Here is a 19,422-nt window from a genome sequence, read left to right on the forward strand (position 1 = left end):
ATATATATAAAAATACGTATACATTTTAAAGCGGTTCCTGAAGCTCTGGGGCCGGCATCTGCCCGCCCAGGTGCGGAGGAGGAGGAGGAGGCGGTGGCGGTGGGCGGGAGGGAGGCCGTGCGGCAGGGAGGGGACAGGTGGCACGGGAAGGGGAGGACCCGGGCCAGACCCGGCCGGTGCTGGAGGAAGAGGAGGAGGAGGAGGAAGCCCCGCCATGGCCCTGCTGCCGGCCTGCCTGCTGCTGGCCTGGCTGCCGGCCGGTGAGTGGGGCGGTGGGATGGGGGCTGCCGGCCTCCCCTTCCCTCCCCGCCCCGGGACACCGTCGGGGCGAACGCGTTGGGGTTGGGGGAATGGGATCGCCCCGCTCCCGTCCTGGTTTGGGGCTAGGGTGGTCCGGACCCGGTCCTGAGCTTATCCCGGGGCAGGGCGGAAGAGCGGTGCCCGCCCCAGCTCGGCACGAAAGGTCGCACCGGGTGGTTTCGGTGCCCCAAAGGTGCGGCCAGCTCCTGGCCCAGGAGGAAGTGGCCCTGTGCTTCCCGGCCGCCTCGGGGCAGGGAGCGGGGTTTGGATCCAGGTGGGGGAATGAGCACGGGGTGGGACCTTTCACCTCGGCCACAAGGGCTCTGATAGCTTGGGATCTCCTTATGGGACCAAAACGATCGTTGTGCCTCCGGGGTGTTTGTTTACGTTCTGTTTTTCACAGAGAACCGGTAAAAGAGGCAATAAAATAACCGAGGTACGCTTATTGATTGTCTTGCTTGGCAGCAACGTGCCTGTGTGATGGTCTGGCTAAAAATTGTCTTCGCCAGTTCTAAAGGGCAGTGTCTTTTCAAAGGAAGTCACAGATCTGAGGTAGCGTGACTTGCTAGGTTGGTAGTGCCCAGGTTTGTTCTTTCTAAGCAGGAAAAGGAGAGCAACATGCTGAAGGTGAATGCAGTTCGACCTTAGGAACCTGCCTTAATGTCGCAGCATTTCAGTTGTCTTGTGTGATCATGGTTGAGGGAGTCAATATGAAACATCAGACACGCTGAGACATCTCACTGTCCTCCAGTGGGAACAGTAGGATTTAAACCTCCTTAAAAAGTAAGGAACTTACCTTTCAACTCTGACTCCTTTGTAGAACAGAGGTAGTGCCTAAGGATCCCTTTCAAACAGAGCTTTGGTTTCAGTAAGTGAAAATTACGTAGTGGTTTTGAGTATTTTATTCTTGCCTGAGAGATGCTGCTATAGGAAGCCCACAGGAAGGCTGTTGTGTTTCCATGAGTCTCAACAGGTCATAATTCTTATGGGAAATATCTGTTTGGCTGCCAATGACATGAAGGTTTTGCCAGTCTTGAGGGTTCAGATTTTGGTTTGGTTTCTTGTGGTTTCCTGCACAGATCTTGTGTATTAGATGTTTCACAATGAAAGCTGAAACAAAGTGCATTAACGTACAATGCAATTAAATAAGAGCCACTGCAACTACCTATCACCAGCCCTTGTCTTGCTACAACACTGTAAAAACTACAGGGCCTTGCTTTTGCTAGAATTTTGCACAGTTGCTGCTATTTCTGTATTTAAGTATATGTGTGTATATTTTATTTTTCAGAAAAGCCTTGAACTCAGAGTTTACCATGGTCCTCTCTGTGTTCACATGGCATTTTTTTAGGCAAAAGATCTCTCTCTGCTGTGCTTTGAGTTGGCTGGCCAAGAGTCTTACGTCAAGGTAGAAACTGAGCAAGTACTGCATTGCCAGTATCCTACTGCAAAAACACTTGTTGAGGCAATGCTGCACCTCTGCAGCTGTATGGTTTCTACCTGACGGAAACTGCCCGGAGCATACTCCACGCAGCCTAAGAGCATAGTGAAAGAATGATGCTTGCAGATGTGAACCAGATGTTATTATATATTCCCTTATCCCTGTTCTTATCCTGAATATATAGAATAAAGGGAAAGACTTTGAATACGCAATACAAAGTAAGTGCTTGTTCATGACCCTTTTGGTTGATGCCGTCCAGACCTCCCCCTTTCCTTCCCTCCTTCCCTGCTGTCATGCTCCCCAGTCAAGAAAGCAGCTAGCATAGTACTGCAAGCCATGCCCTGTTCTCTGGGATGAATTCCAAACAGGGCATCCTATGCTCACTCTGCGCTGTTTGTATTGCCTTATCAAAGGCAACTGGTGATAACTTCACTATTGTTCATGACAAGCACAACTTACTGTATTATCAAAGTTTAAACAAGATAGAGATGTCTCTGGAGTGTGGCTAAAATAAAGCATAGCTTATGAGAAACTTTGTAAAAACTTGCTCAGTGGATGTGGTTGCTTGGATAGAAAATGCTGTGGAAGATGTTGTGGGTGAGTTCTAAACATGCACAACAACAGCTTCATTAAAACGAGGTGTTGTAGATAGATGCAGGTCCTGTGTGAGGCAAAGAGAGGCGTATTTCAGTTGTGGGTCTGGGCCGGAGTGAAAGTTGTGATGTGATGCGTGCTCCTGAGGGCTGACTGCCTTCTGTTTTCTTGTTTGCAGGTTGTCTCTCCCTGCTGGTGACAGTGCAGGATACTGAGCGTTACACCACCTTATTTGCCAGCGTCATCCTCAAGTGTGATTACAGCACCTCAGCACAGCTGCAGGATGTCGTGGTGACCTGGCGCTTCAAATCCTTCTGCAAGGACCCCATCTTTGACTACTACTCAGCCTGTGAGTGTCAGGGGTGTCCTCCAAAGAATCCCTTTTCAAATGGAAAAGAAGGGGCAGGCAGACTTACTGGGGAATACAGGCTTTTGACCTCTTCCTAACCACAAGCCAGGTCTGGTTGGTGGTATTTCCCCGGGCTTCAAGAAAAAGAGGTCATGTCTGTGATTTTCTTTGCAATGTCAAGGCTTTATGATCCTGTGTCATAGAAATCCCAGCCACATCAGCTCATCTTTCCTCCGTGTCATCAGATTAGCAGGCAGTGAGGTTCAGCCGTGTTTGACACATCTCAAACTTGGCAGCCCCACCTTCTGCTTCTGCATATTTGAAAGCAAGGGTCCCACAACAGGTAGACTTGATGATTCCATGATGGGGCACAGGGTTGGAGCTAGAGTTCAGTTACTGGGTGTTACTGATTTTAGGAAGAAATACATGCATTTTGGAAGGCAGAAAGACTTCTAAGTGATAGCATTTAGTACCTGCAGCAGCATTCCATGTGCAGACATTGTGGTGTGTGCAGCCTCGTTTCAGGGATGTTTATGGTTCTTAAGATGGTAGGTTTAAGAAGGTCAACCTTAGCTTAATTGTGCCCTTAAAAATGAATTCAGAATTTGTCCTTTCTTCTCTTCATTGCAAACCCTTTACAGACAATGCTGTCTGAATGAGTAGTCTCCTCAAATCTCAGCTCCCAAATGCCTGGCTGTTCAATGTTAGATTATACTGTGAATCTCTCAAGAGAGAGACAGAAATTGCCTCTAGTCCCCCGTTAATGCTGTTGGGCCTCTGTACATAATCCTGAGCTGGAATCAGATGATGGGTTCTTTTTTGTCTTTAGGAGCCCCACAATATGTAATGGCATACAGGAGGGACAGGGAGATAATTCCTACAGCTGTTCATGTATGTCTAGATACTTTGTTTGGTAAACACACTTATGTTTTTATCCCAGTAGTCCTGGGAGTTCTGTGACTTTTTCCCTTGCAGTTTATCTTCACATTGGTACCTGCCCTCTTGCCTACCATTATTAGCTTCTTTCTATTGTTGTGAGCACATGAGTCATCTCCACTGCAGCTCCTACGTTCTCAAAATCTGTCATTCCCATGGCTCTGTCTCTGTTTGCTTTTAAGCACTCCAAAGCAACTTGTCCTTGCTGTTTTGAAGCCATGCTTTCTATTACTGAACAAAAGCAAATGCACATGTGCATTCAAGAGTTTTCGAAAAGTTTTCGTACTGCTTACAAGGGGATAGAAAATTAAATTTGAAATAATAACTTTTGGCATCTTTTCTGGTGATGTGTTTATAGCGTACCAGGCCAGTTTAGCTCTTGGCCAGGACCCTTCTGATGACTGCAACGACAGCCAGCGAAAGGTGCGCATTGTCATCCAGAAATACGGACAGAATGAGCCTGTGCTGGGTGTCGACTACCGGCAACGGAAGATCACCATTCAGAACCGTAAGTGACTTGGCCTCACAGGCAGGCAGTGAGCTCAATAACTATCCAGTATCTGGGCCTATGAAGTGACGAGAAGCATAAATGTGGCTAACGCTATCTGTAGCCATACATACTCTGTGAGGTGCCAATGGAACAAGAGTTATGAAGGGCCAGCTGCCTTGTTCCCAGCTGGCCTGAGGGTGTTGGAGGCATTACAAACTAAGGCTGAGTTGAGGATGCCTGAGCATTTTGCTGAAGGGCAAAGGTAAGCTGAGGAGTCCAGAGGCCAGAAAACAGTTTTCCTCTAAGAAGTACTGCATAGTTGTCCACATGCATTGTATGCTCCGTGCTGCCCCTGGAGCAGTAGCTGTTGCTACTTCCAGGGAGTTACTGGGATGTCTGACCTAATGGGGACTGTGGTCTGTGTTCCAAAACCAGTGTTGGCAGCATCCATTTTAATACCCATCACCTGGTAGCACCCTGGTATTTCATGTCACAAAGAATTAGCCCCACTTCTAAGTATTGTTGCCTTCCAGCAAGACAAAGAGAAAAGGAACTGGCAGTTACTGCTGTTTACAGAAGTTCTCAGTGGTCTCAAAGGGGATTGTCTGAAGGTGATGGCTACCCTTGGGGAGAGGGGAGATGCAGTACTGAATGTTGCCTGCAGGCCGAGGACCCTCTTAGAGTGGGGCCTGAAAGTAGTGTCAGTCCCAAATAGCCTGCTAACCTCTCCGTCCTTCTTCTGCAGGGGCAGACCTTGTCATCAGTGAGGTCATGTGGTGGGACCATGGTGTGTACTACTGCACTGTGGAAGCACCAGGAGATACCTCAGGTGATCCAGACAAAGAAGTTAAGCTAATTGTGCTGCGTAAGTGCCAGCGGTCTGTTGCCTGGGTAGCAGATACCTCCTTCTGTTCTCTTCCTCTCCACCCAAATATTTCTCCAGTAGTGGAGAGGTACTTAGTAACTTACTGCGCCCAGGTACATAGGGATCCTCTTTCTCTCTCCATTTCTCCCACAGACTGGCTCACAGTACTCCTCATCATCCTCGGTGGCCTCCTCCTCCTCCTGCTGATAGGAATATGCTGGTGCCAGTGCTGCCCCCAGTATTGCTGCTGCCACATCCCGTGTATCTGCTGCCCAACCCGGTGCTGCTGTAATGAGGAAGGTGAGGTGTCCATGTCCAAATGTGTGTCCATTCATGGCTTCTGTCAAGACAAAAGCCTGAGACACAGCTTGCTGAGTTCCACTTTCTCCCTCAGTTCAATGTCCACGTAGACAGAGACATTTATTTGGGCGATGTTACACTCATGACCACTTTACTTAGAGAAGGGTAGCTAGGGACGTGGATCCCATCTTATGCCTCCATGTCCTACTTTGAGAAGTTTGTCCCCACTACCATCTCACTGCCAGCTTTGCCCATGTCATGCAGGGCACGGTCACTGGCCTTTTGTGCATAGCTCAAGACTGTTTTCTTCTCTGTCTTGTGGTTCTTATGCCCGTGCACATGAGGAAGGCAAGCAAATACCTTGTCCTTATTGTGATGTTACTCTCCAAACTGTCCTAATCTTCAAGTGTGTTGCTCTGAGAGGTACTTGCATAAAAATTAGATTTTTGTTTCTTCTTGTTATTTTCGGAGATACTTCTTTCACAAGAAAAAGATTTTTTTTTTTTTTTATGGGGAGAAGGAATTGAGAAAGATGGTCTGTCATGATGGTCAACACTGCAAATGCATTCTGAGGTTTTGAGGATCAAGAGAAACTTTGTTGTGTATAGGTTTTTGCAGAAACAAAGATTCTGCAGCCAAACCCTTCTGTGTTAAGAGGGCCAGCCAGGAATGGCATTTGAATTTTGGCTACTGAGGTTTTTTATCTGCTGTGTTTCTGTAACTGAAACTTATCAGCGACACAAGGTAGAATACCCCCCATGCAGTTTACACGATTTGACAGGAACAAAACACCACAAATACGTTTACTTATCACTGAAATCACCAGATTCTTCCCTGGATGCTGCAAGAAGATTTGTGAACAGAGAGCTGTGTTTCTGGTTTCCTTTTAGCTGCAAAAGAATTACTTGGTATACCTTGGGTGTTAGTAAGCTTTCTAAGAGCTAAAAGAAGCACCTGTGAGAGGTTTAGATTGAAGTTTAATCTGTTTAGCCTTTGCAAAGAGCTAACAGACTGTCTCATTTGCTAAAGCCAAAACTGAACAAAACACTTTCTGGGGCTTTGTGGGCTCTCAAGTGAAATGTATGGTGGTGAGGACGCTAAGCAAATTTGGCAGAGAAATTACTTTCCATGAGGGGAGAGAGAGGTTATAGAGATGAAAGACTCACGCCTCCAGACTTTCTAGTCCTCATCAAAATGGATTCTGAAAACGCATGAGCTTTTTTGGAGGGTTTTCTGTTCTGTAGGAGGTGATGGCACTCTCCAGAGTAATGCTTTTGTCTTTCCTGCCTCCTGCTTAGGATAAACATGAGAGATTCTTGTGGGGTTCCCAAAACTTCTCCCTGCTCATGAGAGAAGGTACAGATGAGTTCAGCCTCCTTGACTGGCTGCTGGATTCTGTGAATGTAATTTCCATCCCAGATGCCTGCCCTCTTTATCATCCACTTTGCAAGGGATCCTTATGATTGCTCCCCTGCTTTAGTGCTCCTTCACTTCATCCTGCATCTGACTGACTTGTTGGCCTCCAGGAAATGAATTGGAGACTTAAAAAACAAAAGAAGATTGAGACAGGAGGCATCTCAAAAACCAGTCCTGAGGAATAAGAGTTCCACTACAACTGAAGAAAAGCCAAAATTCCTCAGTTAAATCTTAGAATTACAGTGCAAGTTGTGGTTGATTTCTTCCCGCTTAACTGGCCACTAGAGGGTAGCCTAGATCTGCTGAATGGGCATAGAATATAGTGAGGGAAGGTAACTGGATGTTTTAAGTCAGGTCCTCACCTAACACGATTTTGAACCTAGTAATAGAAGTGATTTGTTTGGGTAATTCAGAGTTGGTGTTACAGAAATATTAAAAATGCCCCAGGGGCAAGCCAATTATATTCCCCATGGAAAACTGAAAAGCCTGGTAGTACAGATACTGTGGTAAATACATGTTCGACCTCCTTCTGTTCCTATTAGTTCCTTTTCTCCCGTGGACTTCTCCGACTAATGAATTGGTGCACAAGGATGTATTTGCACCGGGGTCTGACTAAGTTGGAAAGTAAATTTTTTTTAGAATTGGATAATTGTCCCGGCAGCTGTAAAGTCTGTCAAAGGTAAAGAACAAACTTTCTCTGCAGGGAATGGGTGGAAGAAACAACAAAACATCCTGCCGGAGTTTTACAGCAGGTATATTTTGGAACTAGGGTGAAGATAAATATGTTCACAAGCACTTTAGAAAAGAGATCTGTAACTTTACCTCCATTTTTTAAGTTGGGGGGAACCAGAGTGTGTAGTTCAGTGAGTTCATGTATCAGTTTCAAACTGGAAAGCAAAGTGTCTGGAGGAGGAAGAAAAGATGAGGTTATTGGAAGAAGTCTAAGGATAATTCTGTGTTTGTTCAACTGTAGGGATAGATCAGAGAATCACAGGCACAGAATTACTTTGGTCCTAGCGACTGCCTTCATACCCTAAGGAGGAGAACCTGCAGTGCAGTTGTTATCCCTGTGGCTGCTGAGCCTTTCACTGCTCAGGCCAGACTGCATTCAAAACCCAGGGATGTGCACTCAGCAGGTGGTAGGACATTCTCAAGGTGATAACCAGAGGAGTGGGAGAACAGATAAGGCCTTTCTCTTCCTTTTATGCCTCTTTATTTTCTTCTTTCTCTCTTCCTTCCAAGTCTGAAGGCTGAACTGGAGGAAAATCCCTTGGAAAAAAATAATGAATGAAGTTTGACATAAAATTCTTGAAAACTGCTACCTCAGGCCACACTGCTTTGAAGAAAAATCACAGTATTTGGATTAAACCCCCTGAAGTCCCCAGCTGTGTAGGTCAGTCTGTTTGGAGCCAAGCTGGAGAGGGGGAAGTAATATGGAGTGAAGAACAAAGTGGAGCTGCATGAACTGGGGGGAAAGGGAAGGCTGTGTGGAGAGGCATGGTCAGTCCCTGTTACGCCACAAGTGATGCTCTGTGTAAATTTAGTGAAACTGCTAAAGGAAGGCATATGTACCATCTGTTTAAGAATTGAAGTGCCCCGTGAAATGAAGGGAGGAGTTGAGACCCAAAGAGCACACAATCTAAATGTTGCTTGCCACAGATTAACCCAGGGGGCAGAATTAATTGGAGCTTAGCTGTAGCCTGGTTTCTTAAAGAAGGAAGGCTTATGTAGTCAGCCTGTCTATCCCCAGTCTCTTCCCCTCCAGTAACTTTTAATTTTATCAGTCAACTTCAGCCAGATTTATCAGAGGGGTAGATGTCTCAAAGGCAATTACATTCCTGTCTCCTGAAATGTATAGGCAAGAATGTTCTGTTAGTGCCTTACAGGAAAAGAGGCTTCAGTGAAATTCTGCCTCTTCTGAGACTCCAGAGAAATTTTGCGGAAGTCCCAGTTGCAGAAAAGTTTCACGCAGTAGTGAGAGACAAGCCATGCAGAGTTGGGCTTGCAGAATTTACTGGTACACTTGAGTTTTTATTTTAAGTGGTAGAAAGAGTAAGTTTCTTTAAGATGTTTTTAGCTATTCTCCCCCCAAAAAAGCAGCAAGGAGTGATGGTTTTGAAGACAGAGGTGGTGGGATTGTCTCTGTAGGGGTGAGATGGAAGTGCTGAAAAGGTGAAGTGGGATTGGAGCCTGACCCCCGTGGTAGGGATCTCGAGTTAGCGGTGGAAAAGTAGTGAGGGAGAGGAATTTCCATGGAGTTTTCTCTTTTGTCTCACAGGACATTGCTGCTGAGAATAGGAAATTTAGTTTGTTCACTAGTTTGACCACCCTGTCCAAAGGGGTTTAAGTTTAGCAGTCATGCTGAGGTAAAACAGAGAGACAAGAGCAGCTGAAAGACTAGACAGGGAGAAGCTGGACAATGCATCTCTGAGTGCTTTGTCTGTGGAACAGAGAGGAAACGATTAAGGCTTCGGAGTGTGGTGTGGCAGGTAAGATAAAGCCTACGTGAACGGGTAAAAAAGGTCTCATTTAACTCTAGGAGACCAGTGGCAAGCTGAAAGAGTTTTAAGGGCGAAAACAGTGTGGTAGATGTCTCACTGTCTGAACCATTATTTCCCACCTTTCTACAACTGTACTCATAATGACATGGCAGGCAGAAGTCCTGCATTTGGTTACGTGCTGTGTACTTAATCATAGTGCTATTTGTTCCCAGTTCCTGGAAATGTACCCTAAATGTCTGGCAGTAACCCTTTTCTTCAGTTTTAGGTATCTTTTTGAAGCCATACAAGTTTGTGTTGAAATTTCCTATTCTTTATTTTTAACCTTTGTCATAGGTTGGCAAGAGCTTTTCATTCTGTGAATTTTATGTACCTGATCACATTTAAAGTCTGTAGTCTGTCAAGCAAGATGGCATGTGTACTGCAAGCTGTGCAAGGGGTAGTTGCCCTAAGCTTTCTTCCTCTTTTACAGCACTGGAACGGCATCGGTTCATGAAGCGGGCTCAGGCACTTGCGCCTTGGATGTCGCCTAACATGTTCTATGGAGGTGGCGATAGGAACTCGCAACTTTCCTCTTACCAGCTGAACCCTCTACTGCAACAAGGTGAGGTCACGGCATCATTTCAGAGAGAAATCGGGGTGAGAAGCAGGAAACTTCTCAGGCAGGTTCAGCAGTGAGGCTTCATCCTCTCTACTGCAGAAGTGAGAAAGATGTTCCTAGCGTGACAGCTCTGCAACATCTGTAGTGCCCTTTAGACTTGCCTGGATGGATAAAGACAGGATATCTGTCTTAAGTGTCTTGCCTCAGTCTTGCCTTGTCTTGTCTCAGTGCCAGTGAAGTAGCTTAATGCTAACTAAGGCATAACTTTTGCTACACCACAGTGACTGCAGGGTAAATATACCCAGCTTATCTCACTTCATGTGGTAGAGGAGGGTACTGTATCTTTGTTCTGCTGTGCTGGTCACGGTCAACTCCTTATAGCCAAAATTGACATGACAAGTGAGGTGCAATTTGTTTGAGTTCTTATCAAATGTCTAGTCTTCATATGATTGAGGGCAAACTCCCTTCCGTGCAATAGAGCTAGCCTGCAAGCAGTGAAGAATAAAGGACTTGTTTCTGAGCACGGAAGAATTTGCTAGATATTCTGCCCCAAAATCCTACATCAGTGGTATATATTTCTGCCTTAATGGAGGAGGAAAGATGGAGTGTATGAAGCTATAGAGAAATAAGTAATAAAATAACTTACTACCAGCAATATCATTTAATAACCGCACAAAATTAGGGGATTTCAATATAATGGCTTCTCAAATATAACATTTTTTTCATCTGAACTTAGCTTTTCATCACTATACAGCAGTCACAGATTTACAGTCTTAACTGTTGTTTGAAGAAATGGTTTGTAAACTTCATAATGTTAGATTCAACACATTTGAACATACACTTTTTTTTTTAACTCTCTAGTTAATTCTACAGTTGCCATTTTTCCTAGCCAGGACACCAGTTCTCTTTAGGAAGATCTGGTGAGTGAGCCATCATGATTTAAGACAGAATGCACTGAGACTTCTCAAGGAAATGCACGTGCGTCCTGGCAGAGTACAATGAACAACTAAATTCCTCGGGCTGTTTCTTAGCATGTTTCAGGTCAACTTTGAAATTTTAGAGGTGCTGGATGGAAGGGAACTCTAAGGTCATCTAGTGCTAGCTCTTGCTTAAAGCAAGACTGTCTCAAAACTCAGTCATATTAGCTGTGGCTTTGTCCAGCTGAGTCCTGGAAACCTGCAAGGATGGCGATTCCATGACCTTTTTGGGTAACTGTTCCAGAGCGGCACCAGCTTCCTGGTGAAGAAATGTGTGTGCTTATGTGTATTTGTATTAAAAAAAAAAAAATCTTATTTTCCAGTATTGATCCATTACTTCCAGTTCAGTGAAATCTAAGAGGAAATACTATGAACTTTCTCTGATTTTTAAAAAAAATTTAAGGAAAAAATGGTGTCAGTGCTGTAGGGAAAAACGTGTTCCTCTCTGAACACGTTTCTTGGTGTTCTGGATGACTTTGATTTCTTACCTCTGTGCTGCTCAAAACACAGATCCCGGCTGCAACTTACCAGTTGCTACACTTTATACTTCACTTTGTGTGGTTGTGGTGCTTGAGTTTGAAGAGCTCTTGCAGTGAGGAAGAGAAGAGAGGCTCAAAAGGGATTTAGCCAAAAACATGAGTGCAGAGAGGCCCTCTCTTTATTGTTTCTCCTTGACTTGCTGCATTCTCCTGTGCTTTTATCCTTAGATGCGTCTCTGCAGAACAGCCTCCCACTGGTGCAGCCACCAGCTCAACTTGCCCCTAACAAGGGTGTTTTGGACTATCTGGAGTCTGAAATCCAGAAACTGAACCTGTCGCAGCCCCAGCCACCCCCCCACCAGCGGCAGGCTGTGCAGCCCAGCCTGCTGTCCTCCCTGGGCTCCGACATCATGCCACGCAGCATAACAGGTCCTCCTCCGCTCGCCGACCGCGTCCCCTCCTCCCATGGGAGCAGCAACTCCTCACGGGCGCAGAGAGCTGCCCGCAGCCCCAGGCCCTGGGACTCTGCAGCAGAGAACAGGAGGGAAAATCGGAGGTGGCCCTTGCCGTCCAGCGGGGATTCTCGTTCCAGCTACAGTCGGGAGCCCCGGGACAGGCAGCAAGAGGACTATCCTCAGCGGCAGAGGACAGGCGGCTACAACGGCAGGCCCCAGCACTCCAGGCGGGATGTGTCACCCACCCGCCGGACTGAGAGGGCCAAAAGCAGCAGCAGCAGCTGCAGTTTCTATTCGGAGGAGCCCAGGGAGCGCTCCGGCCACCATCGTGGCTGGAGGCAGCAGCCGGCTGGGAGGCGAGAGTACCAGCAACACACCGGGAGGAGCAATAACTCAGGTCACCGGAGGCACAGCTACTCTCCTCCTTCTCGCCGGGGGTCCTGGAGCTCCTCAGAGGAGCACGACCGTCTCCCAGCGACAAACCGCAGGCGGCGCAATCGGTCTCGGGAATGGCCAGAAGACAAACCCCCCAGTTACCGCTCACTGGAAATCATCCCAGATCGGGACAGCAAGCACAGGGACGGTGCGGGACTGCGGTCGGTGAGTTAGCTGCCTTTTTGCTCTCCTGCCTAAGGGAAGAGCTGGGTTCTGGGGTTGAGAGTAAATGATTGTTACTTTCTGCAGCCTGTTGTCTTTCAAAAGGCGGGCAAGGAGCACTGAGTACCCTGCACAGCTTGGTTATGAAGAGGCTGCTGAGTTCCCTGCCTTCAGACATACGTTGCGTGGCTATAGTGTGTTCAGGGACAAAGTGAATAAAGTAAATAAAGCAGGTCCCCTATCACATCCCACAGTGGGTGACATGTTATACCCTCTCACTGCTGCTCCTACTAGCCATTTGGGGTTCTGTGTGCTGGTGTTAGAAAAGCTCTTTTACACTGCCTAGGGAGGAGCACTTCCAGAGTAGGCAGCAGTATTGAGTATCCCTCTCTAGCCTTTTCTGGCATTGCTTTGCTACTGATTACTTTTATTTTAACGTATGAGTAATTCTATTACCAATCTCTGACATTTAATTTTCATACTATCTTGGTGGCATTTTTAGGATAGTTCATATGGGAAGACATCTAGGTAAGATGCCTAAAGCTATGTGAAATAGGCTTTTAAAATCACAGGTGGCTGTAGTGGTGGGAAATGCATGATCCTTCAGGCCAGGTGGGTGAGAGTGACTTCCTTGTTGCAACTCCTGAGGACTGGACTCCCATTATGTGGGCAGTGAATAGCTATTGTTCACATCTCATCTTGTCAGTTTACACTGGGACTATATTTCAGCCTGCATCCTGTGTGTGAAAAGCTTCATATCCAATTGCTAGCCTCCGAGTTAGACACCACGAGTTAGACACCCTTTAAAAAATGGAGTTTTTTAAAAACAAAAAAATGTTAAGTGTCCATTACTGACTAGATGCAGTATTTTACCAGGTGGCAGCCTTCAAAAAGGGCTGTATTTTGCATATAACGATTTTCTCCTCTGAATTTTTTAAGGAAATGCAGCTCTAGTCCCAGCTGGGATGTATGGGTGGTTTTGTTGTGGTGCTCAGAGCAGGTAGGAAGACGCATGTTTTCCATCCATCCTTCCTTGTTCCTGAATCTTTTATTTTCTCTTTCAGGACAGAGGGAGTTCCCACAGTGCAAGAAGCATAGTCATTTAATGCCAGTACTGAAAGAACTGGGATTCCCACTGGACTCCTCTTAGCTTTTCAGCTATGTCAGTTGGAACAGCTGCTTTTAATTGAACAGGCAACCAGCAAACAAGACAAAAGATGAAGCTGCTTCCCCTTAAACTTGTGGCCCTGAAGAATTTGTTTAGTGACCATGAAAGCAATACGTAACACCTTTTTGTTACTGCTTTGATTTGGAGACTTAAGTTTTTAATAGGCTGTGGTCCACTGAAAACGTTCTATTGGAAACAGCAGAATTTTTTAATAAACAGTGTATTCCCAGACTTCAAAGAGAGACATCAGTTGCCTTCGTTAGGTACCCTGGCACTACAAGGAGCCCAGTCTGTAGAATGCCTGTCCTTTGCACACCAGTTACTGGAGAATGACTCAGATAATCGCAGAGTTGTAAAGTCAGAACAATAGAATAAGTTGGAGAAGGCCTCTGGAGCTCATCTGATCAGGCCCCTTCAGAGACTGGTGCAGGGAGGCACAACATCTCCTTTCTTAGGCCCTCTGGTATACTTCAGAATATGTAAAACTTCTGCTTCTGCCTGGCTACTCAGCATAGTTAGGCATTTGCTTCCTTTTGTATCTGGTAAGCCTCTGTTCCTAAAGGAAGAATCACAGTGACAGAAGGATGATAGAAGGATGTACAACTGCCTTAATAAGGGCTCACTGGCACAACTGAAAGTTACCACCTCATGCGCCCTGTATTGACTGAAATACCCTGCCCTCCGTTAAGCTTAGACCTTAGTACCTATAGCGATGCTTGTTCTAGCCTTTAAAGCAGACTTGAATTTATTTGTAAATGTAATGGGCTAAATTTACCAAAGCTTGGTTGTCCCCACAGGGACTGAGCAAGGTATGACTAGTGTCCCTCATATGGTGGACCAGAACTTCCTTCAACTCCAGGAAGCATGACTTTGATGGTTGTATGCTTCCTGAGCCATCCACTCTTTTCTATGCGTTTTATGTTCTCCCTTTGCTCGCTGTGCCATGTATGATATACATGGGGTGGGATAAAGGGCTCCGAAGAAGTCTTACGGTCGCAATTTTTACTATTGTCTTCTTGATCTTTACCCCGACACACACCGGTTCTGAATACATGGTGCATCTGATCTACAGCTAGGTTGCAGGGTTTTCTTCTCTTACCTTGCAACCTGAACACAGGATTTCTCTGTGCTTTGAGACCAGCTGCAAAGGGGAGTGGCTTGCCATTTCTCTTTGATGTGATTCATCCCTTGTTTTCATTTAAGATGTGCTGGAAAAATTGATGTTCTCTGGGTGTCGTAGTTGCATGCTGGCTGCTTCCACAGAAAACTGGCTTGCCAAAGGCACTTCTGGATTCAAGACTCAACTGTTGGCAAGGAGCTTTAGGAGCATCTTGTGAATTATTGTGTAACCCACAGGCACAGAGATTGGCCAGTGTTAATGACTGTATTGCCCAGATTATTTCCCAACCAGTGCCACATGGGACACTTTTTCAATTACTTGTTCTTTTATGTCCCAGTTACTGATGTCCCTGGAAGACTGACTTGGGCATGCTTTCATTTTGCCCACCTCCCTTTTTCTTTTCTTTGGACAATGATGGGAAACATAATGCTAGAAGCAAGCACTCCTAGCTGGATATCTGATACAGTTGCTGGTCGACCAAAGGCTACAATGGAGAGAGCTCATTTTCCTACAGTTTCTCGGCTGACAGTGCTTATTTCTGATTCCTTTGTATGGAGATAGAGCAGCAGGATCCACTAGCTTCTCGACCCAGCCTAAATGTCCAGGCTTCAGGGAATGCCCCTTTCTCCTTCAAGAGTAGAGTCTATTGAGACATCAGTTGTGATCCTGATATGGTAGCACGGGAAAGAGTTTCCGTTTCTTAGTGTTTAACTGTGTATAAGCCAACACATGTCCAGCAAGTTTTACCAAGAAAACCCAGATGTCTGTGTGTAACAGCAGCAGTGTTTGAAGCTTGACGCTCTAGTGTGAGCACACCAACTGCAGAGGTTGCACTTTTTGATCTAAATACCGTGAAAGAGCCTTCCATCGCTACTTGTCACTGTGGTCCCCATATTTGTGCCATGGTGACTAACTGTAGATTGTGTGAATTCACGCAAATCATGCTGTGTGAAGTCTGAAGAGTTTTATCTTTATCATGCTTGAGCTCCTCTTCAGTCACTTTGTTCACAGTTATAGAAATGTTAAACAAAACTCTTCAGGGAAAAATGATTATATCTCAGATTTAATTTTGTGACTTAAACTGCAGACAGAAGTCAATTAGGTTTTCCAGCAGGGAAGCAGAAATGGTACCAGGTTTGCTAATAGCTGGTCCACAGAACACTGTAGTTCATAAAGCACCAGTTGGTGGGCTGTGAAACAATTAAAAAGGAAATCTATAAATGCATACTTTGCAACTGAAAGCAGGCAAAAAAGCTGGAAGGAAATAGGCTACACTATAAATGCTCATTTCTATTTTTAATTGGCTATAAATGAAAGTTTTTGCAACAGCACTGCTCAATACTATGTATATTCCCTTTTTTTTCCAGTAAGATTACCAGATCTTTGACATTTTTAAAAGAGAGATTGAATTGAGTAGCTCAAATACTACATGCTGAAAGAAATTACAGTAGGAAATGGCCTAGCCTCATTCTTTCTAGGCTGTAACTTACTGATGTTTAATTTTTTAGCCATTCCAAAGAGCTGATGTTCACGTGTCAGCCCATTTGTGGTGAAAGAAATTGGATATGTTTCTTATTTTAGAGTTATTGTCACCCTAGACTTTTGTTCTCCCTGTCATGCAGTTGAAGGAACATACCTTACTATCAAGAATGAATTTCCTGTATCAAGAGTGCCTTGATAGCCACTGGAGTTATCCTAATTAAAATAATAATGTAATGAGTAAGTGACCATGCCCCATGGGGCAGATAAGGACACCCATGCTGCTTCTGTCAGCTGCTTTCTACCTCAGGCCAGAGATTCATCAAGAAAGATTTAAAAAAAAAAAAAAGTAATAAACTATTTTTTCTTTGATTCAGAAAGGACTTGCAATACCTGGCTTTCTTGCTTATTTGCAGAGCACCCTGCTATTCCAGGATGCCATTCCAGGAACGGGGGGCAAGGGCTGCTTCTTGTGCAATCATTGATCTGGGCTTGGCAATTGCCTGTTTGGCAGGAGAAAGTGCTGAAAGGCCCAGTTGCTATCTCTGGGGTTGTATTCATGATAGGACTAGGTAAAGTTAGGCTAACTTGGTGGGGAGGGTAAGTTGCCTCATGATAGCAACCACAATGCAAAGCTCCTCAGCTGTACATATCACTGCACAGGGCAGCTAAACCCCCTTGGTGTTACTACCTCGAGCAGCACATCAGTTTAAAACACCCTCTGTGTACGGTCAGAGACTGCCGTTTGTCGATCTGACGTAGGAGAAAGATGATGTGACGTTAATTAACACCCATAGTAATAACTGCTCATTGCTATTTCTGTTAAGTTTAATGCCTATAATGTGCCTCATACTGGTGTTCTGAATGTTATTGCAGCTGTAAGAGCAGGTGGTAAATGTGTAGATTTTTTTTCAATGATTGTTGAATGTATCATTAAAATATAAAGGAACTTACAAACTGTTGCTCCTGTGTGTTCTTCCTAGACCATAAATTGCTTTTGAGTATTTTCACCAGAAGTGGAACTGAAAATTCTCTGTTCTGACTTCTAGAAGTAACCTCGTTAGACATTAGTAAGAATTTTCTGTTGCCTTTTTTTGGACAAAAATGCAATATGGTTTGTTTCCATGAGTGTTTTTTTTTTTGGTCAGTGTTTGTAATATTTTCAGGAGTGTGTGTTTGTTTGTTTGTTTGTTTTTCCCAAGAAAAAATTTAATAAATATTTCACCAAGAAAGTAGGAAAATTGTCTGGGAACCCATTGACAGCCCTCTTGAATGAAGTGCCCTGAGTTGTATCACTGCTGCAATCACTGACTTGGCTGCCCTGGCTGTGAAAGGGGAACGCTTACTTTCTGACTGGGCCCAGTCCCTCAAGCAGCCTGGGGAGAAATTATATTTCCCCAGTCCATGTTTTGACGGCTGGCTCAGGTGCATGCCCATCTTGTCAGCCTGTGCAAAAAGGCTTGGATATAGGGACAGAAGAACTGCGAGAGTGCTGCATGGATGTGCACGTTCACCTGCGTGCCTCAGTTGGTTAATGCATGTGTTGGAAACAGGGTGAAATATGGATGAGCGTAATAGCCACAAATAATTTGCATCTGTCAGCCCGGGGAGAATACAAAATGGGCCTTCCCACAGGAGCAGTGGGAGCAAAATTCAGCCCAGCTCTAGCTACTGTTAATGTGGAATTTGGTCAGCTTATGAAAGGGGCCTCCATGACATGGTTGCCTGAAAAGTAGGGGACTCAGTGACCCAGGAGCTGCCTTCCACGTCTCCTAGGCTCAGGTCAGACTGACCCTCCATTACCAAATCCCAATAACAGCAAAAGAGCAAATGGGGAAACAAAGCAGGACCTTTGACCCCTTGCTATCTCTATATTAGCTCTGCATAAATGCCGGTGTCTCAGATGAGCATCTACCTCAGCTTCGGCCTGAGAGAGAGAAAGCAGGACAGGTAAGAGCTGCACTGTCTGTTCTGGGTGGTATGGACTTTGTGAATGGTGTATCTAGGATGTAGAGAAGCGAGTGGAGGGGGAAGAGGGTGGGAGTGCTTGAGCAACCTGGATTGAAGTTAAGTGATGGATGGCTCCATAGGACACTCATAGGAGTGTCGAGCCCATGGTAGGGATTACAGAGTTTCAGTGTTGGAAGATGTATAACTTTTTTCCCAGCTGCTCTCAACACAGGGGCTACAGGCTTTAAAGCAGGTAAGATCCTCTTGTAAAGACGCTCCTGGGAAGCAAATTTCTAACTTTTGTCTACAGAGGGAGAATTTGGCTCTAGGATTAAAAATCAAGGGAGGGTGGTAACTGAGGAACTGCTGCTAGCTGGCAAATGTCTAGTGAAGATGGAGTGGTAACTTTTTGAGGTAATCTGTGCATAGAAGGAGAACAAAATGGAAATCCTCTTACTCTGGAATAAGAGGGAGCACTGACTAGTGCCACTACCTGGAACAGGATTTAGCAAAGTATTCATAAGGAATAGGCTTGCAGCCTTTTTTTGATGTTGCAGGTCTTAGTACTGCAATGTTTACTTTGTGTTGTTCTGACATGCCACCCTGTAATTCAGGCTGTAATCAATTTTAACTTCTAAAAACCTTTCTAAGAACACTGTGCTTGAAAATTTTGTTTAGATGCAATGTCATCCTTTCAATGTACTAAGTACCAACTTTTTAAGAGTTCCTCTGCCTTTTTTAATAGACAAAAGAATATTGGATGAGGCTGAAGTTCGTACTTATTCCCTTCTAAAAATGTGTTCTGCCTGGGTTGCTATCTGATTCACTAATCACAGCGTGGAAAAGAACCTGGTTGAGTCTTTTCTCGACTAGTTCAAGACAAGATACTCAGATCACTGGGTCGTTCAGATCGTTTTATATGAAGCACTGACTAGCACAAGGTTCTTACAGCCATTTGCAAGAAATCAAACCAGTAGACTTAATAGACTTTTTGCAGTTGTACCTATGTGTAGAAGAAGCCTATTCTGACCACTGCCAGTTTTAGTTGTTTTAGACAGTTGTTGTTAGCCAGTTTTAGTTGTTTGCTCAAATACTGAAACAAGGAATTTTAGTTCTCTTCTTTTAAAAAAAAAAAAAAAAGTAACTTGAACTGTCACAGATTTCCTGGAACTCAAAGCTATCATTCATTGTGGATATTTGTTATTATATAAATAAAAGTACACTCATTTTTGTGCTATCTTTTCCTCACTTCAGAAGAAACGCACCATGTGATCTTTCCTGCTTTCTTTTTCATTTATTCATTAGGTTTGTTGCACAAATGTGTTTAACAGACATGTTTTATTTCTCTGAAAACAAACAAAGCATTGTGTTGTGATTCCAGCAGGTCTCCTGGTGCGCGGGGCTGAACTG

The 19,422-nt window shown here is 44.9% G+C and overlaps 1 protein-coding gene across 1 annotated transcript; it reads left to right on the top strand.

The window, feature by feature from the left end:
• Positions 1-181: 181 nt before the first annotated feature.
• ILDR1 (immunoglobulin like domain containing receptor 1) lies at positions 182-19,130 on the top strand. The gene is made up of 8 exons (XM_035540567.1): positions 182-260; positions 2,511-2,681; positions 3,976-4,125; positions 4,853-4,972; positions 5,126-5,272; positions 9,659-9,790; positions 11,472-12,298; positions 13,360-19,130. Exons 1-8 carry the CDS (start codon positions 215-217, stop codon positions 13,399-13,401), a joined length of 1,635 nt encoding a protein of 544 aa, XP_035396460.1. The 5' UTR covers positions 182-214; the 3' UTR covers positions 13,402-19,130.
• Positions 19,131-19,422: the final 292 nt, after the last annotated feature.

Source organism: Cygnus atratus, chromosome 1, assembly GCF_013377495.2.
Source record: "Cygnus atratus isolate AKBS03 ecotype Queensland, Australia chromosome 1, CAtr_DNAZoo_HiC_assembly, whole genome shotgun sequence".
NCBI lineage: Eukaryota > Metazoa > Chordata > Aves > Anseriformes > Anatidae > Cygnus > Cygnus atratus.

What these genes read in the sequence shown, in the direction of transcription:
- ILDR1 (XM_035540567.1), top strand. Translation starts at nt 215, where the DNA reads ATGGCCCTGCTGCCGGCCTGCCTGCTGCTGGCCTGGCTGCCGGCCG. An exon ending in AGTTAAGCTAATTGTGCTGC is followed by an intron (nt 4,973 to 5,125) that starts GTAAGTGCCAGC and finishes TTTCTCCCACAG; the next exon opens with ACTGGCTCACAGTACTCCTC. An exon ending in GAACCCTCTACTGCAACAAG is followed by an intron (nt 9,791 to 11,471) that starts GTGAGGTCACGG and finishes TTTTATCCTTAG; the next exon opens with ATGCGTCTCTGCAGAACAGC.